General features: G+C 49.5%; 2 protein-coding genes across 4 annotated transcripts in view; both read left to right on the top strand.

The window, feature by feature from the left end:
* Positions 1–16,602, top strand: part of PINX1 (PIN2 (TERF1) interacting telomerase inhibitor 1) — a 61,455-nt gene extending 44,853 nt beyond the window's left edge. For all 3 annotated transcript variants that reach the window (XM_048298114.1, XM_048298113.1, XM_048298115.1), the window contains one exon: positions 13,567–16,602. In XM_048298114.1, coding sequence (XP_048154071.1) covers positions 13,567–14,172 — 606 coding nt within the window. In that variant the 3' untranslated portion in view covers positions 14,173–16,602. The remainder of the gene's footprint in view (positions 1–13,566) is intronic.
* A 5,895-nt stretch (positions 16,603–22,497) lies between these two features.
* On the top strand, positions 22,498–26,962 carry SOX7 (SRY-box transcription factor 7). Its single transcript, XM_048299475.1, has 2 exons — positions 22,498–22,753; positions 24,699–26,962. The coding sequence occupies exons 1-2, from the start codon at positions 22,528–22,530 to the stop codon at positions 25,601–25,603; spliced, it is 1,131 nt and encodes a 376-aa protein (XP_048155432.1). The 5' UTR covers positions 22,498–22,527; the 3' UTR covers positions 25,604–26,962.
* The last annotated feature ends 98 nt before the right edge of the window (positions 26,963–27,060 follow it).

Genomic DNA, 27,060 nt, shown 5'->3' with positions numbered 1-27,060 from the left:
ACTTAGGAATTCTTGGTGAGCTCTTCTGAGGCTTCCATTATGGATTTGAGACCCCCACCAGCAGCACTTCCCTCTCAACAGCTTCTCAGGATGTGGCTGAGGAATGGGAGAGGGACTGGGTACAGCAGCTCTGTGTTGGGCTGATACATCCCTGACAGGAGGGTGCAGCCAGATGAGGATCGGGCTCTGCTCCCAGGTGACAAGTGACAGGACCAGAGGAAATAGCCTTGAGTTCCACCAGGGGAAGTTTTGATTGGATATTAGGAAAAATTTCCTCATGGAAGGGGTTGTCCAGCCCTGGCACAGCTGCCCAGGGCAGTGCTGGAGTCCCCATCCCTGGAGGGATTTAAAAGCTGTGTGAATGTGGCACTTGGGGACATGGGTCAGTGGTGGCCTTGGCAGTGCTGGGGGTGGTTGGACTCAGCGATCTCAGGGGGCTTTTCCAATCTCAGTGATTCCACGATTCTGTTTTCTTTCCCTTACCTGCAGACCTCAGAGCATTAGGAGCAGATGAGACGTTGGGAACAAATTGGTCCTCCCTTTAATCTGACATTTCCTCTTGAGTCTTCATTTTGCTGCTTATTCCTGGAGCAGTTTGCTGCTGAGCTGTGATAAGCATCCCATTCCCACTCCTTTTCCAGAGCTCCTGTGCCAGGAGACGTTCCGGCTTGGAACACGCGCGCTGCCTGCAGGATCGCCTACCTGGCAATTATTTGTATTGTTTTGTACCCACTCAGAGCTTTAACCTGCAAGTCCCCTGGGGCATAGGTTCTGAGTTTTGTGTGGTTCACTGGGCAACCACAGAGCTCTTCACTCCCTTCAGGGCATTACACAAAGTGTTAATAGTAAAATCCTAGCAAATCTATCTGGAATTGTAGGCACGGGGATTTTCTCATTGTCGTTTTTTTGCATTGCTGCTGAATCTTTATGCAGTTCCATGGAGCTCATACTTGGTGTAATGAAAGACAAGCATGTTTTCAAAACTCATCCAGGTCAAAACCAGGGATGCAGTCATCACCAAAACAATAAAAAAAGGGAAAGCACCTCTGTTCTGGAGCCAGGCTGGAAGAGCTGGCAGTGTTCACCTGGAGAAGAGAAGGATCCAGGGAGACCTCAGAGCCCCTTCCAGTGCCTAAAGGGGCTCCAGGAGAGCTGGAGAGGGACTTGGGACAAGGCATGGAGGGACAGGACACAGGGAATGGCTTCCCACTGCCAGAGGGCAGGGATAGATGGGATATTGGGAGGAAATTGTTCCCTGTGAGGGCAGTGAGGCCCTGGCCCAGGTTTCCCAGAGAAGCTGTGGCTGCCCCTGGATCCCTGAAAGTGTCCAAGGCCAGGCTGGATGGGGCTTGGAGCAACCTGGGCTAGTGGGAGGTGTCCCTGCCCATGGCAGGGGATGGAACTGGATGATCTTAGGTTCCCTTCCAACCCAAGCCATCCTGGGATTCCATGAGAAGCAGAGCAGAAGCACAATGGTCGGCCACGGAAAGCAGCCCAAAGGAAAACAAGTCCAAGGATGGGTTTAAAGGTGGAAAATGAGGCTCTTTACTCCCAGGAGAGGAATTCAATGTCAACCCGAGAGCAGGCTGGACAGATACAGATGTGAAACAAAAATAAACCAAATGTTTTCACCTTTAATGCTTGGGAAATCAGGGCTGGATTGTCCATGAGCAGAAAAGCTGAGATAAGACCATGTCTGTGAGGCTACAAAATGTCTCAACATTACAGGATCAGAGAATCACAGAAGGCTTTGGGTTGGAAGGGTCCTTGAAGATCATTGAGTTCCAGCCATGCCGTGGCTTTTTATCAGTTTTGAAGGACAAGACCTCTCTTCTTCTCCTGGACTATTAAAATTTCCTTTGCCATTGGAGCAGGCCCGGAAAATGCCAGTCCTGTACATGCTGATCTGAGCTGTTCTCTCCTCAAATGACCTAAGGTTAAACCAGGTGAGCTGTTCTGCAGGTTGGCAGAGCCAAAGTTGTGCCAGGGATGGCAGACTTCACAAAGTGACCATGGGGAGCCTTTGTCCCAGGTCACAGCAGACGTGCTCTGTCTTGCCCAGGCTGCAGGGCTGGGTGAGACATTCTGGCACTCGTAGGCTCCAGGGATTATCCATAAATTAGTGCCAACTGCTCCATTACAGGTTTTCCAGCTGCTCTGTGGCCGAAATGGGCTCTTCACTGTCCTGTTCTCAGTAGGGACCACCTCAGTTTGGTGTTCCAAGACAGGATCTACAATCAGTATTTCAGAGCACAGCCACCACTGCTGACCTACTCAAGGCTGCGAAATGTGGAGATTTAATCACACACTTTCTCCCCCTTCTTTCCTCAACATTATTCCTTCTCTGTACATTCCAAATGCCATCTTTCTCCATCCCAATGACCACTCCAAACTGATCATTTATCCTTTTCTTTCCTTTCTTCATCCTGCTTTATGCTTCCTAGGCTCCCCAGGTCCCCACGAAGTCAGAATTCTGCTTCAGCCTTATTAGAAACCTCTGTCTAATTGTTTTGGCACCTTATTTTTCAGTATTGAAGGTATACCCAGGACTCATAACACTTCCTAAGAAGTGTACAAGAGCCTGGAAGTGCTCTCTTCCAGTAGGAGGCCTCAGGAATTGAAAATGTTTTATTTGCTGCTGAAATAAGAGGGAGTTTTTAGGCTTTCCCTGATAACTGTTATCATTCCCTACTGGCTGTTGTGGGGTGTGTGGATAAAAACCCAAGAATAGAGGTTCTGTCCTTGTCTCCTCCAGCAGTTTTTTCATCCTAAATGATGTCATTACATTGGTGTTGCATCTTGCTCATGGTTACACTCATCCTGTCTTTCCTTCCTTCAGCGCTCCCGTTGCCAAAGTTAATTTAGAACCAAATTATGAGCCTTTCACCTCCAACTCTGAGATTTATTGTAGTGTTCTCTGTGTAAATACTCACAACGGGTCGTGTTAATGACAGGGGAAAAGCAGCAAAGCCTGGAAATCCAAATAAAGTCAGAACATTTTATGTCTTCTTTAAAACACAGCGTTCACCTTTGCTTCTGTGCTGCCTTGGAGGAGAATCTGTGCCTCCAGGAACTTGGAAGCTGCAAGTGAGCACAGAACAATGCAAGTCCCTGCAGAAATGGGGCTGTGATAACTTGGCTTTTTTGGCCTACATTTCTCAGTGGTTATTATTTGTTAATTATGTTGTAGAGTGCTCACAAGTGGGCTAATTGCTTCCCCAGAGAGCTTGCAAGGAAATGATGGACAGAACAAGGGCAGGATGTTACACATCTCGGATAGTGAGAGGGTAAGGTAGGACACGGGCAAGACGGGTAGGGAAACACTTGGAGCAGCATTTTGAAGCTGAGAGGAGAACAGTTGGGTTGATTTTTGGACAGAAGGAAGAGTCCCAGTTGGAGTTGATCTGAGGAGCTGATTGTCAGAAGAGTTGTTTAAGGAAGCACTGAAACTAAAGACAGAAATGAAGAAGTGGTGCAAGAATTTACCAAAAAAAGGCTGCAGGGAGGCTGTACCTGGCTGGGTTGTAGACACTGGGCTGTGCTGTGTGAATCCTTGAAAACAAGGGTAACACCCTTATGAACTTTCTTCAGACCTTTATAGATGGGAGAGAAGAAAAAAAAACCTGTGCACACACATCCATATTTCAAATTTAATTCTTGCTGTTTGTTTCTGCATCTGTCTTTTAGCCTGCACAGGAGGGCCCTGCTGGTATTTATGGTATTTCTGGTCTGTCATGCCCCAAATCGTGAAGTTCTGATTCATTTCCCTGTGCTGTGAATCCCCCTTCGCACCTGCTTAGAGGAAAGGAGCCAAGCCTGAGGAAGGCACACTAAAAAGTGGCAACAAAGTGACACAAGGTATTTCTCAGGGGCTCCTGGGCCACTGCTGGTGCTGAAAAACAGGAAATGTCTGTCCCCTCGCCCAGAGGCCTGAGCTGGTTTGGGTCTGTGGATCAGCTCTCCCACGAATCGCCCTCACGGAGCAGAGGAATGGAAGAGGCTCAAGTGTGGATTTTCCTTTTGAGAAGCATTTGCTGAGGGGAAGGGGAAAGGAGCAAACCTTTGGTTTAATTTAACTTCTTCAAATGCTCCTGGAAGCACTTCATTTGTACATTCATCTGCTTTTCTATATTTATTATTAGAAAAGAGTCAGGAGAGGAGTTTGACATTGGCAGGTGTTATTTTCAGGTTTCAAAGCACGTGTGGTTTCCTCTGCCAGAAGCCAAAGCTGTGATGCTGGGACTGTGCTTGCTCTTGGAATTGCTACCAGAACTCCTTTCTCTCCTCTGGGTGCTTCCAATGGTTTTTATTCCATCCTTTCTCTGAGCATCCCAAATCTTCAGACTCCTTTATAATACCTTTGCTTGTATTCACAATCTGGCTGGCCACGCCCCCTTGTTACTTCTTGTGGAGTTCTTCTGTATCTGTGGAGCACAGGAAGAAATCCTGAACTCGGGAATCAATGAGGGTTTGGTCTTCGGAATCCTGAAGAGCAGCTCCCATTCCACACACATTACAAAGGGATAACAAGAAGTGCCCAGGGAATGACAGGACATGTGGAGAAGGCTTGGATTGCTTCTGAGCATGGCAGTGCCACGGGACCAATACCCACAGTACTGGGGACAGGGATGACTGTCCTGGACTTTCTTAAAGCCTTTTTAGACATTTAGAGTCTGAATTCAGGATTTAGAAACTCAGTTTGCACTGATTTGCATCCTGGGCTGATCCCCAGCATGGGCAGCAGGGGAGGGGGGGGGATTCTGCCCCTCTTCCCTGCTCAGGTGAGACCCCACCTGCAGAGCTGCTCCAGCCCTGGGACCAACAGCAGAAGGACGTGGAGCTGCTGGAGCAAATCCAGAGGAGGCCAGAGATGCTTCAAGGGTTGGAGCCCCTCTGCTCTGGAGCCAGGCTGGGATAGCTGGGGGTGTTCACCTGGAGAAGAGAAGGCTCCAGGGAGACCTCAGAGCCCCTTCCAGTGCCTAAAGGGGCTCCAGGAGAGCTGGAGAGGGACTTGGGACAAGGGATGGTGGGACAGGACATGGGGAATGGCTTCCCAGTGCCAGAGGGCAGGGATGGATGGGATATTGGGAAGGAATTGTTGGCTGTGAGGGTGGAGAGGCCCTGGCCCAGGGTGCCCAGAGAAGCTGTGGCTGCCTCCTGGATCCCTGGCAGTGTCCAAGGCCAGGCTGGATGGGACTTGGAGCAACCTGGGATAGTGGAAGGTGTCCCTACCCGTGGCAGGGGTTCGATGATCTTTAATGTCCCTTCCAACCCAACCATTCCATGTTTTTTCTCCTGCACGCTCCTTTAAAATACAATATCTGAGACTCCTGGTGATTTGATTCCTCACAGATCTATCACAGAAGTGCTGCTGGGTCAGTTGTGTTCAGTGTCCCAGCCCCAAGTGCAGGTGAGTGGAATTCCAGGGTTATTTCCATCCTTGTTCATCTGGGATACCTCTGTGAAGGATCTCAAGGCACCTTACAAACATTTTATGAAACTCCTGGTTCTGCTGTGAATTTCATGCAGTTGATCAGGCATGTTCTGTGCTTTGATAACCTGTGCCAGAGCTGGGGGAAATAACTTCTCCAGGGTTTTCCACCAGCTGGGAAGAGAACTTGGGAAACGTGACCTTCCCAGTCCTGAGCTCGCTTTGCTGGACTGTACTTCCTCTGTTATTCAAGGTGAGAACAGAACAGTTAGAATTGATTTAGGTGCTTTTTGGGAAGATGAAGTCACTGTGTTTGGATCTCTGCATCGTGCCAATAGAGAGATCCTAGGGGAAATCTCTTCCTTTAGTTTTGTTTATATCCAGTCTGAGGCACAGATGTAATTTGCAGGGAAATGCGAAGGGAAAGAGTTGTGCTGGCCTCAGCAGTGGAACTGGAGTGGAATGAGATGTCACAGGGATATCTAAGTGTCTCTCAAGAAATGAAAAGGATTTTCTCTGCCATGTGCTGAGTTTTTTAACTCATTCCTTATGTGCCTTCAGCACCTCTTGGGAATTATCCCACAGTGTGTATTCCTCCTTAGCCTCAGCTCCTGGATTTTACTCACTGCCTTTGTTGTGCAAAAACTGAAATAAATGTGGGGTTTTTTCCTGAAAAGTGTAAGAACAGTAGGAGGAAGTGTGTGTGTGTGTGCCCTGTGGGACGTGGTGCCAGGATTCCCAAGCTGCCCTTGGAAATACAGGTGCTGTGGCCTGACCAGGATCTGCTTGGGACAGCTGGAATGAATCCCCAGGACTATCGTTGCAATCAAGTCCCTGGCCAAAATTTAATCCTCTGCACTTTTGCAACCCTGTTGTTTCCTGTTCCTGCTGGTGTTTGCAGGCTGGAGGCAAAACCTGGCTGAGTGTCACAGCTTTATTGTGCAGCTCCTGTTTCACGGATGGGAACGGGCTGGGCTCCAGCTCATCCTACACTCCTGAAAATGGATTGTTTGTATCACAAACAAATGGCATTTTGCATACCAAGAGTATTCAGCAAGAGAGATGGGGGCTTTCTGTTGTGTGAATTATAAGAATGAGTGAAAATTGCTAAAACTGGCCACTTGCTGAGGTACTGGATGAGCTTTTGACGAAAATATAAAATAGAAGGACGAGACAGGTTGGGAGAATTTGGATGTGGTTTTAATAGAAACGCATCACTACAGAATTTAAAACTGAAATAAAAAATGGAATCAGCAAATACAATTTAAATGAAAATCAAGCACCTGTAGATTGCTGCAGTGGGGTGAAATGGGTGCTGTTAGGTGGCAACAAAAGCTCCTCACTAGGATGTGGCTCCACATCCAAGGCCAGGCTGGATGGAGCTTGGAGCAGCCTGGGATAGTGGAAGGTGTCCCTGCCCTTGGCAGGGGGTGGAAAGGGATGGTCTTTAAGGTCCCTTCCCACCCAAACCATTCCATGATTCAGAATAGGGGTGTCCTGAAGGATGGTAAAACCTCTATCTTTGGAGGTTTCCATGACTCCACTAAAAAAAGTGGTGGTCTAGCACTCATGGTAGTTCTGCTCCAGAGGTCAATGATTCTATTAATAACCCCCAGATTATTCTAGCCAGAGATTTACTCTAATAAAATTCCTTGGCCTTTTGATTGCAAGAGAAACAATCTGCTCTTTCTTTTGTAGTTGCAAGTGTAGCAAAAATGGACCTCCATAATTCCATGGAAGAACACTGTATTTTTTTAAACATTTTTCCTTGTCCCCTTCCCATTAATTACTTCCTAACCTCTCTTCTTGTCCTTGCTGGGTTAGAGGCAGCTGGTGGCTCCTGTGGAGTGTATAAGTTAATATCAACTGCAAGACAGCAGCTGATGTTTCAATATATTCTGGCACAGATAGAGTCAAACAGGAAAGTGCTTCTCTGTAGTAATTGGAACTTGTCCTTTTAACAAGTGTCATGTCACCCAGGTATTGGACATTCAGGATTTTCATTCCATTTCCCATCAGTGGATTCATTGCTCTGTTGGCACTCAGGATAAACAGTAGTAAAATTAAACCTTCTTGTGGATATGTGATTTGTCCTGGTGACTACACCAGCATGGCCAACAAAAACCAGAAGTTGCAGGTGACCTGAATTTTTACCACTTTTGTACAAATTGAGTGTTCCTGATTCTCATCTCTTTTATTAAACCCTCATTTGTTTTAACAGCCTGCCCATGGAAGTGGTAGAATCATCATCCCAGGAGGGATTTAAAAGCTGTGTGGATGTGGCACTTGGGGACATGGGTGGTTTTAGCAGTGCTGGGGAATTCTTAGACTCAATGGTCTGAGAGGTTTCCAACCTTAACAATTCTGTGATCACCAGGAGGTCAAATTGTATCCCTGTTGAGGTTTCTGAAGCATTACAGGACTAAAAGATGCTTCTGGAGTCCAGATCCCACATTTTCCATTCCAAGCAAAGATTAACTCCCCCTAACACTTCCCTGGTAGTTGTCTGAGTTGCTTTCAGTGGCTGAGACTCCCAGTGGTTGTTGAGGCTTCACAAAGATACTGATTTCTCCTGGCAAAGTTTCCTGTGGATAATTTCCTTCTGCTGCCTGTCCTTTTCCTCATGAGCACTGGGAAATTGTCCCGTTTTCCCTTTGCATCAGCCCTCTCTGTTCTCATCAGCTCTTCACAAGATGCTGTCTGCACTAAACCAATTTTAATCAGGTAAATTAGAAGCATTAGAGCCTCCTGGGTACCTGTTCCGATGCCAGAATTGACTGCAGAACTGATGGTATGTGGCCTTATTTATGCATGTATTTATTTTAATCCTGCTTAAACTCATCAGGCTACAGGTCTTTGTTCACCCTCTTGCCTGTTTGATCCCAATCCAAACATTAATGCTCATATTTAACTTGAAGTTCTCAACTCCTTAAAGCAAGACTCTGTCATCGTTGATGTCTGCAGAGCTCCAGAGTGACTCTTCAGGAATTATCTGCAGCCATTCCTGGGATGGAAAGATACAGGGATGCCCTCAGCTCTTGCCTGTCAAGGTTTGTGCACTGTACAGGGGTCCTACCAACCCTTTGGTGAGGATCTGAAGCAGCAGAAACAGAACAGGATTATTTTAATCTTGTTACAGTTTCTCAACAAGAAAGTTGGTAAGAAAGGCAGAACAGGGGTGGCTGCATTTTAAAGCTAAGAGTGGAGTGATCCTGTGTTTTCCATGGAATTCAGGCTCCATGTGCTTCATCCAGCCCACTTTCTGTAATGTAAGTGAGAACCTACTGAAATAGTTTAGCTTTATTCTGCCTTTATGATCATCCCTTCTGGACTTTGCCTTTTGTGTCGTTTTTGTGAATCAGATTTCATAAAATTGTTCTGGATTACTACCAACAAAGCAAAGGCACGTGAAATTACTGGGCTTAAGTAATAGTAGTTCATATGTAGCAGACTGAGATGGTATAAGAGATTTTTGTATTCCCCTCTTTTAAGACTTTAAGTGCTAGAAAAGAAATACTTGCATTCTGAAGAGGAGGGAAACTTCTCTGAATTAATCCAGGCTGCTTCTGGTGCTCCTGTGCCAGCACCCTTTACTTTGCTGGTTGGTTCTACCTCACTTCTCCTTCCAGATTGCAGGTGCAGTCCCTCTCTTTGAATATTAATTGTAATAATCCCAGAATGGTTTGGGTCGGAAGGGACCTTAAAGCTCATCTCACTCCCACCTCTGCCATGGGCAGGGACACCTTCCAGTAGACCAGGTTGGGTTTCAAACTCATTTCATTTCATGAGGTGTCAAAATCCTTCCCACTTCGGGCTTCTGCTCTTGCCAAACTGTTTTCACTGATGTGAATTTCTTTGATAATTGACCATAATTCCCTGTTTTTTCCTTTCCCTAAATAACTGAAAGGTGCTCTGAGAGTGGGATGCCCTAGAGATCCAATCCTGATCCTGCAGGATTCAAGGGAACCAGGATTTCCCTCTGTAAGTTTAGTGTAGTCCCTTAATGATTTAATCAGCAAGCGAAGAAAGGCAGAGAAAAACACAGTGGTACATGGAGTGCTTTATGTCCTTCACATTATTTTCCATACATTTTACTAATTACCTAAACAGATGATATTTACAGGGGACTGTAATTGACCTTCATCTCTTCCTGTGCACTTCCCAACCTCTCCTTGAATTTTCCTATTGTTTCCTCTTACTCATTCCACATTTAACACCATGTTTCAAGCAGTCCTTTTCTTTTGCTTGGGACCATCCTACCAATTCCCTATTCCCAATTCCTTTTAACTTCATCTCCTCAGCTCGATTTTGTGGACAATTTTGGAACTCATGACATGGACAAACATCTCCTCCAAAGCCCAATCTTCAGGTTTCCCTCCAGTTACAGCACAATTGCTCTTTCCCTTTTACCAGCAGTTCTCTGGAGCAGGAATATTTCTTTCTGTCTTTTATCTGGTGGAAAATTGTCTTTCAGAAGCTACAGCAGCACAATCCACTTCTAGGGATATCTGCCTTATTTTTCTTTGAAATTTTTCTCTGTGTTGGGTCAAGCAGGGGAGGAATTGCACAAACTGTGAGGGGTTAGAGAAAACCCCTGGTTAGAGTTCAGCAGTGTTCCCTTGGCTACTGGGAGAGGTACACCACGGAAGCAGGAATACCTTGGCATTTAACAGCCCTTCCAGGTGATTTATGGTTTTACATAAGCTTTTCCTAAACCCAGAGGTTTACTAGGGTTGGCACCTCTTTGCTTGTCTCCATGCCCTGTTAGTTCTGTGCTCAGTGGCCCGTGGTTATTAAAATTCTTATCAATAAAGGAGTTTCTGAGCAAGGTTCTTATTTTCTAAACTCGTACATACCTTTGGAACTCCTCTGCTTAACCAAAGGAACATTTGTTTTTATGCCTAATGTACTTCATGAAAAGAAACGTGTAGAGTTCAAGTAACATTTGCCTTCAATTACAGTAATTAAGTTGTCAGGACTTGAAGTCACCAAAGCAATGAGAAAATCCTTTCCTAGTTGGCCAGGGGGTAACGGGTGTTCTGGGCCCAAGTGTGTTTTACAGATCGGGGTGGGGAGGGAAATGGTTCTGGCCAAAAACCTGGGAGTCTGTTTGTCCTTTTGCAATACAGGGTGTCAAAATCCTGCTCTGGGGGGAAGGAAAATGACCCTGTTTGCCTGGGCTTCAGCAGGGCAGCTATTTCTGCTCTGCACCAAGGCTGGGTAGATGGGCTGAGAGCAGCGCTGTGAGGGTTACCGAGGCCAGGTGCCACATCCTGCACTTGGTCACACCAACCCCTGCAGCTCCAGACTGGGGAAGAGCCACTGGAAAGCTGGAAAAGGACCTGGGGATGCTGGTGACAGCGGCTGGACATGAGCCAGGTGTGCCCAGGTGGGCAAGGGGCCAGTGGCACCTGGCTGGTGTCAGGAATAGTGTGGCACCTGGCTGGTGTCAGGACCAGGGCAGTGATCGTCCCTCTGTGCTGGCTCTGCTGGGACATCTCCAGTGCTGGGAGCAGCTCTGGGGCCCTCCCAACAAGAGAGACCTGGAGTGGCTGGAGCGTGTCCAGGGAAGGGAACGGAGCTGGGGAAGGGGCTGGAGCACCAGGAGCGGCTGAGGGAGCTGGGAAAGGGGCTCAGCCTGGAGAAAAGGAGGCTCAGGGGGGACCTTGTGGCTCTGCACAAGTCCCTGACAGGAGGGGGCAGCCGGGGGGGGTTGGGCTCTGCTCGCAGGGAACAGGGACAGGATGAGAGTGAACGGCCTCAAGCTGTGCCAGGGGAGGGTCAGGTTGGACATCAGGAGGGATTTCCCCATGGAAAGGGTTGTTAAACATTGGAAGGAGCTGTCCAGGGAGGTTTGGAGTCCCCATCCCTGGTTGTATCCAAGGAAGGCCTGGACGTGGCACTCGGTGCTCTGGGCTGGTGACAAGGTGGGGATCAGTCACAGGTTGGACTTGATAGTGTTGGAGCTCTTTTCCAATCTGAATGATCCTGTGATGCCGTGGGATTCTGTGCTTGTTGGGTTAGGTCTTATTAAAAACAGGTTTAATATAAATGTAGCTCAACCCATTTATCCTGGGAATTCTGTCCTGTCAAACTTCTGCTGCAGCTCCGCTTTCAAACGTAACCTGTGTGGAGACGTGTGTGGATACATCCTGTTTTTCCCTGTGTTCCACATCCCTTTGCCAGAAGTCAAATAGTTTCAGTTACTTCATAACCCTGCAGGAACACTACAACATATCCCTACAAGAAAAGTCCCTAATTTTGATAAGTGCCCACACAAATATCACTGGAATCTCAAGTGCAGCCTTACTTTCGTTCCACTGGAATAGCTCTCTTGAAAGCAGATGGATGAGGAAATCACCACTCGTAATGCATCACTAATGACACCAATTTTTGCATTCCTGCTCATGGGAGTAAAGGTTATAGATGCATAAGGAGCCAGACCTGGAAAACCTTACTCACAGACCCTAATAAACCCCACTTCAGCCAGCAAGTTTAACGATGCCCTCAAGAGAGCCAGATCCCTTATCTGCAGCATCATGCATGTTTTACAGTCCCTTCATTCAGGATGTGTGGGCAGAGTGGATGTTCTTATCCATCCGTGCATTTATGAATGGAAAACCTGGGAATTATCTCTGACTGTAATCCCTGTGGACCCCCTTTCCTTCAAGAAGGGGCTGTAGGGCAGATGTTGGTGAGGATTCTATGCCTTCCCAGCTTCTCCCATCCAGAGGGGGTGCCTGGTTCCCTGTGGTGTGTACAAGGCTTTAAAGAAACAGTTCATGACCTGAGGGAGCTGGGAAAGGGGCTCAGCCTGGAGCAAAGGAGGCTCAGGGGGGACCTTGTGGCTCTGCACAACTCCCTGACAGGAGGGGGCAGCCGGGGGGTCGGGCTCTGCTCGCAGGGAACAGGGACAGGATGAGAGGAAACGGCCTCAAGCTGTGCCAGGGGAGGGTCAGGTTGGACATCAGGAGGAATTTCTTCATGGAAAGGATGGTCAGACATTGGAATGGGCTGCCCAGGGCAGTGGTGGAGTCCCCATCCCTGGAGGTGTCCCAGGAATGACTGGAGGTGGCACTCAGTGCTCTGGGCTGGTGACAAGGTGGGGATCAGTCACAGGTTGGACTCGATGGTCTTGGAGCTCTTTTCCAACCTCAATGATTCCATGATTCTGTGAAAATTTGGGACATTTCCAAGAGTCATTTGTGACTTTTGCCAAGCAAAAGGCTATACCACAAAGGCTTTGTTTTGAGTGCTTTGGTATCTATGTGAACAAGCCTTAATTTCAGCTGCCTTTCTGGTTTGTTTATTTTGTAAATCTCAGATAATTTAACTAATTATACATTTCCATCTTGTGGCATTTGTTGCTTTGTCAGAGTCCATTCTCTTCGTGCCATCCATAACATCCAGCTCCAGAGCTATACTTTGCTTTTAGTTTGATATTTCCTTTCCAAAAAGGAGATTACTCACCTCCAGCTGGAGATGAGCAGTTCTTTATTTCATGTCCGCAGAAACCTTGTAAGATGTAACCTGTGATGTTGTTTGTGCCATCTGATAACGTGTGATCAAATGGAGCCTGTTTAAATAACAACATCTGGGACACCCTGACAGCAGAGCAGCTCCGAAACAAACATTTCCAAGGATCAGATAAGATGGAAGAGGTGCCTCAGTGCTGGATTGCTCCCTGGATCACAGGTTCTTTGCTGGAGAGTTATTCCAGGCGTGGGATTTCCTTTGTGCCACGGGCTAATAGATTGCAGTGGATCGTTTTTCATGCTGGTTTATGTCTTGCAGAGACATGTGCTTTGTAAAGTCAGTGTAATGCACTGAGTATGACAGTGGGAGACAATGACTTATGTAGGAGCAGGTAAACTGAGGAACTCAAAACAACTGAAAATTGTCTTGGTTTGTGTTCTCTTGCTGCCTCCCAACCTTCTACCTCTTCCTAAACCCTACAGCATTTTTTACATTAAGGGCTGCCTCACTTCCACCCAAATCTGTACTTGCACAGTTAATTTTCAAAGCACCACATTACTTTTCAGTATTTTCCTTACTAGTGTGCAGAAAAACCCCAGCGTTATGTTTAATGCCATGATTCCTGACTCTCACTCCTGCTCCTCTCTGTTCACTTGCAGGAGGATACTGGTGATCCTGACTCCCAGGAAGAGAAGGAGGGGAACAACTGGCTCTCCAGCCCTGGAGATGGTTCCAATACAGTGAAGAGTGGTCTCACTGTCCAGGAATATTTCGCCAAACGCATGGCAAAGCTGAAGGGATCCCAGAAGGAAACAGAAACAAAGGTGGATCATTCCAGCCCGACAGCTGATGAAGCTGTGGAGCCTTCAGAAGAGCTGGAAACCAAAGTCAAAAAGAAAAAGAAGAAGCAGAAGAGAGATGATGAGGCAGAGAGGACAGAGGACTGTGAGAAACCAGGGAAAAAACCTAAGACAGGGACCTTGAATGGAAAAGAACTGGATGATCCACTAAATGAATGTCACAAAAGGAAAAAAAAGAGAAAACACAAAGTGGAGAATGAAGGAGAAAGCATCAGTTGTGATGAAAATACAGGCAGTGGAGAAATATCTGTGGGAATGTTGGAAGAGGAGGAACTCAGCACAGAGGAGCAGGAGGAAAAGCAGAAGAAACTCCGTAAGAAGAAGCACAAAAAGCAGAAAGAGGAGACAGAGGAGTGTGGGGATGGAGCCCCCAGAAAGAAAAAGAAGCACTGCAAGAACCTTTAACCCCCTTCAGGCTCAGGCTGGGGGTCTGGGGTGAGTCTGCACTAGAGGAGGCTCTGTCCAAGCACAGCAGCAGACAACACATTGTACTCCAGGCTTGGACACTGCGCCAGCTCCAGCTGGGACCACAGACTGGATCTAAACACAGGCTGAATCTAAGCTCAGACTGGATCTAAACCCAGCTCTCCCAAAGGAAAACTTGGTGGTGTGCCAACAGGAGCTTCAGTACCACATTCAAAAGGGATGCCCGTGAGGGATTAACACATCGAGACTGTGAAAGGCAGGGAACGACTTTCTGCTGCTTCACACTGACTGTGTTTTTCTCAATCCAGGAAAAAAAATAACAACAATAAAAAATCACCCAAGTACTGCCTTTTTATTAAAGTTGTTTTCACTTGTGAGACCCCAGCTCTGCTTCTGGAAGCAGGAGGGGGTTTGCAAAGCTGTCTGTGTTTCTTCAGTGATTTTTGCAAAGTGGTGTCTAATTTTTACATTCACCTCTTTTTACTTATGAAATGAATGTTGTTTCTTCCCAAAATGCTTACTCTGATTAAAGGTTTGCTCCTGAGTGTCAGCACTAAAGGATGAAATAAAAAGACCTCCCTGTGCCTCCAAACCATTGTCAAACTTTAATAACTTTGCACCAAAGCTAAAGGAAGTGTGTATTAACCATATAATTTATTAACCATATCCCTATCTTTGATTCCCAGGCAATATTCAGGATCTCTTCAGTGGTCTCTGGAATTCAGAAAGATGCCTTGGATAGAGCAAGGTTTTTGCCTGAAATTGGGAGACCAATAGATTTTAAAAGCACAGTTAGATGCATTTGGTATTGCCATTCACACATCGAAAACTTGCAGTTTGGATTTATAACCAAACCAGAGCTTGTTTCTCATTGTAAGACTGGAAACAAGGAATGCTGGAACTGGGCACTGCCACAAGCACTTTTGTGGGAGATCTGAAACATTCAGCGTGAATTTTGGGATGTTAATATCACTCAGAGCTGTCAGAAGAGATGGGTGATCTTGGAAGTGGTGGGATGGGAAGAAGGATTCACCTTCCTGGTGTCCTGTTCTGATATTTCTTTGGCCACAGCAAACTGGCAGCAGAACCCTGAAAACCAGCCAGTTATCCTGGCAGAACCCAGAATCCAAATCCATTAGCTGCTCATTTCATTCAGGCCTGGCTGGGTTTCATCAGTGTAAATCTAAAACATCCCGTTGGCTGCTCTGCTGAATAAAACGGGTACATTTTTATATTGTCTCAGCTCAGTGGAGTTGCTTAACATGGTTTGAGGAACATTGTCAAGATGCAGATGTTAATAGGGAAAAAAACTTCCTTAAGCAGCCTTTATTGTGCAGTGGAGGAAGCTCCATCTGCAGCACCCAGACCACATGGATGGTTTGGTTGCAGCTCAACTCCTCCGTTTTTAAGATCTCTTGGTTTCCAAAGCACCTTTTTGGTTTTTTTCTGCCCTCAGGATGTGCTCGTTCACTGCAGCAAAATGAAGTTGCACTTCTTATATGGGAGAACAAGATGCCTTTCACACACCAGGGGTTTTTAACCCTTGTTGCATCTCCTTTTCAGGCTGTACAGTTCTTATCCAACATAATCCTGCTTGCCCCTGGCTTCCTTAAATGAAATGCCACTGAATACCATCAGTTGTTATCAGACTGGGAGGAAACTCCATGCTTGAGGTGAAAAAACCGTCTTCTCAATGGAGGAAGACAGCAAAATAATGTTTTGTGTTACATTGAAGCATCCCTCCTGATCTCTTGCTCACCACAAGTTGGAATTTTTGTTATTAGAATCCACAAGCCTGATTGTTTCCAATTATTATTTTTTAACTCTTAAGCAACTAAACTTTACAGTCTAAAATCTCTGGAATTTCAGTTTAAAAAGGTGCTAGTCAAGGAATAAGGTTTCCTTCTGCAAATACTGCTGGGCTTGTTTGTTTGTTCCCTCTGTGAGTTTCCATGTGTTTCTGTGTGCTGGTTCTTGTGGGTGCTTGGCCACGTTCCCGTGTCAGTTACAGGAAGAATAAAACCAGGAATAAACCTTTGAATTCGTGCTGTTGCTCCTGTTAAGTTCAGGATACCCAAGACTTAAATCCGGCTCAGATGGAAGTATCAGCTACCAATGGAAGATTCTCTATTTCTGCGAGAAATACATGGCACTTTATCCTGGGAGATGTGGGATTTTAATGTGCCCCGAGCTCTCCATGTGGTTGTAGGAGGGGAAAATCATAATAAATAAATAATCATAAATCATGAATTGCTTGTGTTTGACAGAAGCAATTGATTTAACTGCTCTGCTCTGTGTTTGTGGTCAGCATTACTCAATGAAAAGCTCTTCTTACCAGATACTGTCCAGTGAAATGGATGATTGGAACAAGAGGAACATGTTTCAGAGTAATAAATTACATACATATAATTTTTTTTGTTTGTTTCTAGTGGGTTTTGAGTTCAGTTTTAACCCAACTCTGGTTTGGCAAGAAGGCCTTTTTTAGAAAGCACAAGAAAAAGAATTACATCAGTGCCCAGATGGTGGAATTAGCAGAATGTGAGCACAAAGGAACGACTTGGTTTCATTTCCGCGAAAATCAGACTTTTAAACTCCAAGGCCTTTTGTTATGAATTCATCCATTGTGCTCACAGAATGAGGTGGCTCCCAGTGAAATTACCTGGACACCAAGGAAAATGAGACTCCCCACTCTGCTGTCGCTCCCAAACGGAGAACGAGGCACGCGCAGCACAGATATTAAAATGTTTTCAGTTTTGGTAACCCCAGGTCAGCAGTGACAGAAGGAAATTTTCCTTTTTGCATTGGGAACATTCCAACACTGGTTTCTCCTGAGCTGTTCCATTCTTTGCAGGGATAGGGCTGTTCTTCGCTTTGAGGCTTGGAATTCGCTGCGGGATCCACGGCCAAGGACGTGATTGGCAAGTGCAATGTCAGAGCAGCAATCCCGGAGGTTGAATTGTGTTGTAAACACCTGCAGGCACCAAACTACCCTGGGCAGTAGAGACCATGGAGAAATAGTCCTGGTACCATTGTTGGACCCGAATCTGCATGAACTTCATGGGCTTTTGGAGTTTTGTCTAACTGTGGAGCTTTCCTTGAAGCCAGGGATGGGAGATGGCACTGGAGCACCCCAAGTGACAGCCCAGACATGTGGAGCAGGCAGCATCCCTTGAATTTCCTCCCAAGTTGTTCCAGCTCTGGTGCTTCACACACAGCCTGCATAAAGGGGAGGTAGAATTGTAGAATCATGGGATCATTAAGGCTGGAAAAGCCCTCTAAGACGATCGAGTCCAACAACTCCCTCAGCACAGCCAAGGCCACCACTGCCCCATGTCCCCAAGTGCCTTTTAGTTACAACCAGGGTTTGTTTAAAACATAAATGCAAGGCACCATTGAAGATTTCAGAACCACCTGTGCTTGTGTTAAAGTGAATTTGAGTCCGTTGAGATGCAGCTGCTTTGTGACATTTGTGAATTGAAGGGGCTGGAGCATGTCCTGGGAAGGGAACAGAGCTGGGGAAGGGGCTGGAACCCCAGGAGCGGCTGAGGGAGCTGGGAAAGGGGCTCAGCCTGGAGAAAAGGAGGCTCAGGGGGGACCTTGTGGCTCTGCACAAGTCCCTGACAGGAGGGGACAGCCGGGGGGGTTGGGCTCTGCTCCCAGGGAACAGGGACAGGATGAACCTCAAGCTGTGCCAGAGGAGGGTCAGGTTGGACATCAGGAGAAATTTCTTCATGGAAAGGGTTGTCAGGAACGGGAAGGGGCTGCCCAGGGCAGTGGTGGAATCCCCATCCCTGCAGGGATTTCAAAGCTGTGTGGATGTGGCACTTGGGGACACGGGTCAGAGGTGGCCTCGGCAGTGCTGGGGCATGGTTGGACTCGATGATGTCCGAGGGATTTTCCACCCTAAACTATTCTGTGGCTCTGTGAAATGTTTGGGGCAGCTCAGCATCGTGTCCATGGCTGCACTTCTCCTTTCAGCTGCCCTGGTGCTCTCTGCCTTCAGCTCCTCAGCTCTCAGCAAGGACAATTAGCTGCACTCATCAGCGTAATTAACCAATTTTCTCCTGTTTAAACACACGAGACCGAAGTTGTTGCAGCATCCACCTTCAAAAGGCACAACTGACGTCACGAAACCTCCGAACCTGCCAACACTGAGGGGAGGAAGGAAGCTCCAAGAAGAGAGGGAAACCACACAAAGTCTATTGGAAACACTGCCCGGCATCACGCCTAGCTGGAAAAAAGATCTGGGAATAGTGTGTCCTATTGGATACAGCGTGAGGATTGTGGGCATCCAAAGCCATCCTTTGCCTAATTCCTCCTCATTCCTGGGCAGGAACCCCCAGGAAGGATCCGAGCTCAGAGAACTTGGGACAAGTTCTTGGGCTTTTTTCTCTGTACCTTTTCCATCCAGGGATAAAGCAATTTTTTCTTGGACCAGCAAACTTTTAGTGATGTGGGACTTGGAAATGCAGTACAAATACACAATTTTGTGGTGGCAGAAGTGGGAATATTGTTGTAAAAGAAATTGAAGCTCCATTTCTCAGCAAGTCAAAATCTGCTTCTGAATCACTCGAAGATTCTTTTCTTATCTTAATCCATCTTTATAAATGTAAAGCTGTAAGAGAGAAACTCTTTGTGATTCCCTTTAACCTAAAGGCACTAAAATATATCTTTTTGTAACCTTAAAACTGCATTTTAAAAGTAGCAAAAGCAGAAATATTCAGCACTATGCTGAAAAATTTAGAATTTTGGGGCTGGTGGGGGGAGGTGTCTGCATTTTTTCATATAATGGGAAAGCTCTGGGGTTTTTTCCCTAGAAAATAAATGGCCTAGGTAGCAATCCCTGGGGAAAACCTGGTGGAATCAGGGAGGATGGGCAGTGGGCAGAGTTGGGAACTGCAGCACTGAGGGAATCTTCTGCTGGGAACCCCTAGCTGTCTCTGCAAAAACTTCCCTTGGGAGCCGAGAGTTTCATCAATAATTAAGGAACATGTGAATATTGAGCTAATTTAGGTTTTGCACTTTCTCACACATTTTAATGTCCTTGAAGGTTGGTGGGGTGTGGGTGTGGGGGGCGAAAATAAACCCTCCCTTCACAGGAGTAAAATTCCAGATGTCGGATCCACCCAAAAAAAAAAAAAAAAAAAAAAAAGAAGAAGAAGAAGAGGGATATTTTTAAAGAGATGGTCCTTCCATGCAGGGTTCAGCCACTCATTTTCTGCCTGGCCCATGGGAGTTGTTGCCACTCTTCCCCATCCGTGAAAATGGGGGAGAACAAAGCTTTCTTCCCCCCTTTGTCTGCTCCGTCTATTTTCGCTCGCGGCTTTTCGCCGTAATTTCCCTGTTCCCAAAGCTCTGGGAGAGCTCTGCTGCTTCCTGTGCCCCAGATACAGGTGAAGCCTCGCAGCAGAGCGGGGAAGGTGAGCACACACACACGTACAAAAAAAAAAAGGTAGTCCCGAGGTTTTTCCAGACTAATTACCCCGATCCGGTGGCAATTAAGAGGTGGCATTTTCACATGGCCCCAGCCTCCTTTATGTAACGTGGGAGCTTCCGACAGGACAGGTTTGACCAGCATTTTAGGCAGGGCGCAGAATGAAACCCTCCTTACTAATGGCATCAGAATGCCAGGTGCTGCAGGAGAGGGGGAGAAGGGGAAAGAAAACGGTTATTAATAACAGTGTTTGCACTTAAAATTCTGTGTGGGGGCCCTGGGAAGGGAGGAAATCCAAACGAGGAATATTCTGCTGGATTTCTTTGTGCTGTAACCACACAGGAGCCCCAAATTGTCTCTCTGAAAAGGCACGAGTTGACCCCTGTGATACCTTTGGGAGGTCAAATGTTACTCCCAGGATGTGGAGGGAATAATGAGGATCAGGAACACCCAGAGAGGTGCCCCAAGAGCTTCTTGGCTTTGGCAGCAGAGGCAGGAGGTGGGTGCAGGTCCTGTCCTTGCTCAGGGTTTTATCCTCTCCCGAACCTTTCCACCCATCCTGCAGAATGTGGAAACACAGGGCAAGGTGGAGGCAGTCTTGAAAAAGGGAGCCAGTGGAATTCATCCATCTCATTCATTTCCCCAGGAAGGGAAACTCTGCTGTTACTACTAAAAATTCCTGGCCTCTGGGGCCTCGATAGAGGTGTTTTTATATTGATGATATCCAGGTCCTCATCATCCTGAGGGTTAAAAAACAACACTGAGCCATGCACTGTAATCACCCTACCCGAAGAACCACCCTATTCAAAATAAAACCTTGCAACCCCGGGTAGCCTCTTTTTCAGGGCACTTCCACCTCTCCTAAAGGGAACTAAACAAAATTAAGGATGTTCCAGGTTTTCTTCCCAACTTCTCGCTGCCAACCTCTGCAGCAGCTCCAGTCTGCAAAGTGCACCCGGGAGACCTGTGCAGGGCAGGGTGGAGGGTTTGGCATCCTCCCTCCCTGCCCCATCCCAGCACTTCCATCCCGGCACTTCAAGGCGTGAGACGGGACTTTGGGAGAGATCTGGAGCTGCTGGGACAGAACAAGCTGTCCCCAGGAGCGTGACCGGCTCCAAACCCCAGATAAAAGGCAGCTCCTCTGTGTGTGTGTGGAAAGGGTGTATAAATCTGTCCCGAGACCAGGAAATCTCCTGCGCCTTTTAGATTTAAGAGAAGTTGCCTTCCTGTTGTATTCCCAGATAACGCAGCTCTGATGGAGCCCACTTGTAAATAGCTTAATAGATTTAATCAGTTCCTTTGGAAAATGTTGTTGCTTCCGCAGGGTTTTAGTTCGGTCCCGGTAAAAAGCTCGGGGAGGGCAGTTGCTGCTTCTGCTGCGAGCGAAGTTGGCAGATTCCAGCTCTCCTGACCCCAAAATCGCTGCAATCCACGAGAAACCAGAGCCATCCCGCTCCTGTGCGGAGGGAAGGGAGGGACCAGGAAGCCCAGGCGGATCCTGCCCGGCTCACATTTACATGAGCTCTCTCCATCACTCCTAATCTGACAAGAGTCAATAGGAACACCCAGGCACGTGGGAAACCTGCCCAAACTCCCCGGCCTGGGATCCGCGCCGGGGTTTTCCCCCCTGGCTTGGGGTCAGATGGGGCAGCCCTGGCCAGCCCCAGGAAACGCCCGCCCATCCCGCACCCCGTCCCGCTGCTTTTCTGGCAGCGCGGAGAGGAAACCCACGGTCAGTCAAAGCGGAGCCGCTGCAGCCCTGCAGCCCCATGTCAGCGGGTCAGAGTCATAAAGGAATCCAGCCACCAGATACATTCCTCAGGGCAGGCTGCGGGGATGAGCTGGGAAAGGGCAGCCAGCTGGGGATTTTCGGTGCCATCACCTTCCTGGAGATCTTTTGTCCTAGTTAGGGGAATGCTGCTTGGATGACTTTCCCACCCTTGTGAACACCCAGCTGGGGTTAGTGGGGAACACATTGTGTGACTTTGGGACTTCCATTCCATCCAGGCTTTGTGGGATGGGGCAGCACTCCATAAAATGCAGCAGCAAGGAACAGATCCTTTGTCTCCCAGTGTCCAGGAATGGGCAGCGGGGACGGACTGGGGATGTTCCAACCTCTTTGAGCTGTGCCCAGCCCCATCCCTGCCTTGTTTTCCCCTAAAAGCTTCCTCAGGAGTCCCACCAGGCTGGACAAGCACCCGCCAGCAGTTTCATTGCATCCCAGTTTCCATCCCATACAAGGGGACCTGGAAATTTGGGGTGAAAACTCACATGGGGTGGGCAAAGCACAGCCTGGTCTGGTGGGTAAAGCAGGAGGAGTGGGGGAAAGATGTCCCTGCCTGTGGGATCCATGCCCTGATTTCCCCTGGCAAAGAGGGTTCCTGCAGCTGGCCAAATTCTGGGGAGGGGCCTTGTGCGCCCCAGTGGGATCTTCCTTTCGGTGCCATTTTCCTTTTCTTTCCATGTTTTCAGTGCCTTTATCTCCTCTCTCTGTGTTACCTCGAGCCTTTAAAGTTTGAAGTCTCTGAGGTGCAGGAGGGCAGCGGGGCTGTTTGGGGGAGGGACATTTCCAGCTCTCTCCTCGCTTCCTTTCAGCGGGCAAAATAAGGAAAAATAATAATAAAAGAGGGGGAGGGGGAAGTGGGAAGGAGAAAGGGGGGTCTGGGGGGTGCTGCTTCCCCGGGGGGTGCCGGGCAGAGGGTGGGGAGAAGTTTTCTCGCGGCACCATCCCGGCCGGGGCCGAGGAGTTTGCAAACAAGGAGGAGCAGCGAGTCCCTTCGGTGTCATTGGAGGAGGCTTTTTCCAAGGAGCTCATAAATACGGGAGAGGCCGGGCAGGAGGCTGGGACTGCGCGGGGACCCCGAGGGCAGCGCGGCGGGGCGGGGGGGGCCGGGGGGGCCATGGCTGCGCTGCTCAGCACATTCCCCTGGCCGGAGCGGCTGGAGGGGGACGCGGGCGAGGGGCTGTCCCCAGGGCCACCCCCCCGAGCCTCGCAGGGCGAGAAGGGCTCCGAGAGCCGCATCCGCCGGCCCATGAACGCGTTCATGGTGTGGGCGAAGGACGAGAGGAAGCGGCTGGCGGTGCAGAACCCCGACCTGCACAACGCGGAGCTCAGCAAGATGCTCGGTGAGGAGCGCGGCGGGCGCGGGCTTGGGGGGCGAGGAGCGGCGGGAGGTCGGGGACTCACCCGAGCATCCCCTGGGGTGCAAACCCTGCCCGGATCCGGTGCCCCGGGGTGAGCACCCGAGCACCCACCCAGCCAGCCAGGTGTAAATCCTGTCGGGATTCAGTGCCCTGGGGCACCCACCGGAGATCCCTGCGGGTGCAAACCCTGTCCGGGTTCGGTACCCCTGAGTCCACCGGGACATTTCCGGGGGTGCAAATCCTGCCCGGATCCAGTGCCCCGGGGGAGGCACCCACGCACCCACCCGGGCATCCCATGGGATGCACACCCTGCTCGGATCCAGCGCTCCGGGCTTGGTCCGCAGGCACCCACCTGCGGTCCCTGGAGTGAAAACCCCGTCCGGATTCAGTGCATTGGCGTGGGGATCCACGCACAACCCCGGGGTGCAAATCCCGTTCGGATCCAGTGTCCCGGGCTGGGCACCATGCACCCACGCGGGGTGCAAATCCCATCCAGATCCTTCCCCCGGACTGGGAACCCCAGCACCACCGGCCATCCCTGGGGATGCCAACCCTGCCCAGATGGGGACCCGGTCTGGCACGCAGCAGGAGGACACCCCTACACCTACCTGGCCGTTTTGGGGATGCAAAGCCAGCCCGGATGCAGCACCCTAGGGCTGCAAAGCCTGATGGAGTCCCACACCCCGGGAGCAGCACCCCGGGAGCAGTACCCGTGCACCCACCCCGTCACCCACGGGGTGCTCACCCCAGAACTGTCCCACACTCCAGGTGTGCAGTCACCCTTCAGGGTGTCCTGATGGTGTCCTGCATCCCAGGGGACAGGCACCCTGCCACCTCTCTGCTGCAAACCCTGAGGGTGCTGCCTCGCTGTGCAGGGAGGGACCCCAAATTTCCCTGGCCTGTCCTTGCTGTCCCACTTTGTCCCAGTATTGCGTGGCTGGGGTGTGTGTGTGTATTTCTGCTGTTGCTTTTGGGGGATCACAACCCATTTCGCACACACATTTGTTTCCCATTCCCCATCCACTATTTCTCCCTTTCTCCCAATCCCCATTTTGATGTGAAACCAAGAGGGCAAACCGAAATTATTGTCCCAGACAGGCTGAGAAAGAGCTGCCCGAATTGCAACACAGCTTTGCTGCCCAACCTCTTATCCAAAGTTTGTGTTTCCCTGGACAGTTCTGCGGTGTTTTCTTTGGTGGTTTGGGTTTTCTCCTTGCTGCTTTGCCATGCAGCATCTCAGCTTATTAGTGTTATTTCTGCTGTCTCAGGCCATGGGAAGGCATCAAAGGCTTTGATCTGTATCCTCATTTCTCCCTCTTACCCTGAGGAGCAGCCTGGGACAGCTTCACTGTGGGATAACCCCCCCCTCCCCCTGCCCAGTGCTGCTTCTCTGTCCTGTGTCTTGGGAACATTTTATCTCAAACAGGGAGAGCAAGGTCACAGAATTACAGAATCATGGAATGGTTTGGGTTGGAAGGGACCTTAAAGACCATCTAATCCATGCAGGGACACCTTTCACCATCCAGACCAGCTGTCACAGTGCCCAGGTCTCCTTGTGCCTTGGTGCAAGTCCTGGCAGGGCACAGGCTGGGACACCTTAAAGGACACCACGTCCTGACTCCCTGCTCAGCCAGGCACGGCCTTGGCTGTCCCTGCTCCACAGCCCAGCTCTCTGTCCCAGCCCATGGAGCTGGGAGTGTTCATCTGCCTGGATTTATTTACTAACCCCGAGCCCGCCTTGTGTGGGGACTGGGGATGAAGGGAGTCAGAGACCCCACAGTGGCCTCAATTCCTCCCTTCTTCTCCCACCCGCTGCCACCTCGTCCTCCTGCAGGGTTTTTGGGATGTGTCCTCCGCGTGTGCCAGCTGGGATATCGGGAGCCTTTGGGAGACTGCGGGTGCTAAGGGAGCGTGTCCTCCGTTTCAGGGAAGTCCTGGAAGGCGCTGAGCCTGTCGCAGAAGCGTCCCTACGTGGAGGAGGCCGAGCGGCTGCGGGTGAAGCACATGCAAGATTATCCCAACTACAAGTACCGGCCCCGGCGGAAGAAGCAGGTCAAGCGCATCGGGAAGCGGGTGGACCCCGGCTTTCTGCTGGGCAGCCTGACACGGGACCAGAACTCTGTGCCGGAAAAGCGGACCTGCAGCCGGGCTGGGGGGGACAAAGAGGGCCCGGGTGAGTACCCCCCCCGCCCGGGGCTGCCGGCTGTGCGGGGGTACCGGGAGGCTCCGGGCAGCGGCGGCAGCAGCACCAGCGTGGACACCTACCCCTACGGGCTGCCCACGCCACCGGAGATGTCCCCGCTGGACGCCATAGACCCCGAGCAGAGCTTCTTCTCCTCACCCTGCCCCGAGGAGCATCACCGCTCCCACCTCGCCGGTGCCACCTTCTCCCCGGAGTACGCGGGCGGCTCCCTCCCGTGCGGCCACCACCCGCTCAGCCCCATGCCACAGCCGGCCACCTGCATGATCCCCCCGGCCTCCAGCTGCCCTCCCCTTCCTCCTCCTCCTCCTCCTCCCAGCTACTACACACCCGCCTTCCCCTCCCTGCCCCCTCCCAGCCTCCATGCCCACCTGGGCCAGCTCTCCCCGCCGCCCGACCACCACGGCTTCGACACCTTGGACCAGCTGAGCCAAGCGGAGCTGCTGGGGGAGATGGACCGCAATGAGTTTGACCAGTATCTCAACAACCCTGGCCACGGCGACCACCACGGCGGGGCCTTGGCCAATGGGCACGTCCCGGCGTCCGGCAGCTCCCATAGCTCCGAGAACAGCCTCATCTCCGTCCTGGCCGATGCCACGGCCACCTACTACAATAACTACAGCGTCTCTTAGGAGCCCAGCCGGGGCCGCCTGGACCGGCCGAGGAAGGACCCGACACTGTTCTGAGGCGTTGCTCCCTGGGGACATCGCCCGCGGCCCCTCAGGGTGACCGAGTCCGAACCGCAGGGCCCTGGAGTCTCCTCGGTGTTGTAGGTAAAGGATTTGGGTTGTTGGCTCACCACCGTGCAAAGCCTGGAGTGCTCTGCTCCGACCGGGGCCGGGGGGCACTTCCCGATGCCAAAGCCCTTTGGCCAAGTCCCTCTTCCAAAGCAGGGATGCTCCTGGGAGTGCAGGAAGGCTGCCCCTCATACTGGGGCATTCCCAGCCCTGCTTTGGAGTCAGGAGTGCGGCAGCACCCTGCAAATGTCGGGTCTGAAAGGCAGGGGTGGCAGAAGGGAAGATTTTGTTGAAGGTCTGTGAGCTGGTTTTGGGTTCTGGTGGCGGCGTTGCTGCAGCCACCCTGACCTGCCCGACTGCTCCAACGGGGATTAACCCCCCCCCCCCATCCCCATCTCCTGCCCTGGAGCATGGACTGGGGGCTTCATCCCTCAAGAAACCCCGGAGGGAATGGGACACCAGCCAGGAGAGGGGCAGCCAGCCCCGAGGGTGCTGAACCTGTTCTGGAGAGGGGCAAGATCAGGGCTGGGAAAGGCAGGATCCGGCTGGCATCCACCCCTAGGAGCAGGTCCTGGGATGAACATTTTGGCCAAGAGGTGATGATGTAGCAGACACTTTTTTTATCAAACATCCTTTGAAGGGGAAGGCTCCGTGTTTGGAGCCACAGTGCCCAATGCCTCTCCTAACTCTGGCGTTTTATTGCTTGTAATAAAGCTGTACATTGATTTATTCCTTCCATTATTCCCCCGCCCCCCTCGGATTTTGTATTGCTCGAGTTCTCTTCCTTTCCATAAAGATGAAGCTTTATTTTAAATCAGTTATATGACATGATTAATCTTAGTGTTTACTGTATGGCACTTGGTAATGATTAGTTAGTAACGTGGTTATGATTTCCTGGTTTTAGTCCCCAAAATGTATTAATAATAATTGCAAAGAATACTTAAAAAAAAAACCAACCCAAAAGTTCACTGATTTTTAAGCTAGACATTCCATCTCTTTTGTGTGGCTCTATGCATTTTGAATGAGTGTAGATACGAGTTTGCATAAAATATTTAATTTAAATAAATATGTTTTTATACAATGATCATTCGATGATTTAAATTGCTGTCGCTATTGACAACAGTTTTCAAAACAGAAACATTTCCCGTTCAAGTGCTATTTTTTTATATTTTTGTTGTCGTTGTCGTTGTTGGTATTTTCAGCCAAATTTTTCTACTTCCATTTTTTTATAAATAAAACAAAGATCTGTGGTTATCTTTGCAAATTGTGGATTGCTTTCTAACAAACCAACTCGGGGCATGACGAGTGCCTACCCTCACTTTCCATAGAGTGTCTCGGGGTTCAGGTCACTG

Source organism: Corvus hawaiiensis, chromosome 3 (assembly GCF_020740725.1).
Source record: "Corvus hawaiiensis isolate bCorHaw1 chromosome 3, bCorHaw1.pri.cur, whole genome shotgun sequence".
NCBI classification, from domain to species: domain Eukaryota; kingdom Metazoa; phylum Chordata; class Aves; order Passeriformes; family Corvidae; genus Corvus; species Corvus hawaiiensis.
The sequence above is the reverse complement of the archived record's forward strand: the minus strand, read 5'-3'. Positions and strand labels throughout refer to the sequence as shown.

What these genes read in the sequence shown, in the direction of transcription:
- SOX7 (XM_048299475.1), top strand. Translation starts at nt 22,528, where the DNA reads ATGGCTGCGCTGCTCAGCACATTCCCCTGGCCGGAGCGGCTGGAGGGG. An exon ending in GGAGCTCAGCAAGATGCTCG is followed by an intron (nt 22,754 to 24,698) that starts GTGAGGAGCGCG and finishes CCTCCGTTTCAG; the next exon opens with GGAAGTCCTGGAAGGCGCTG.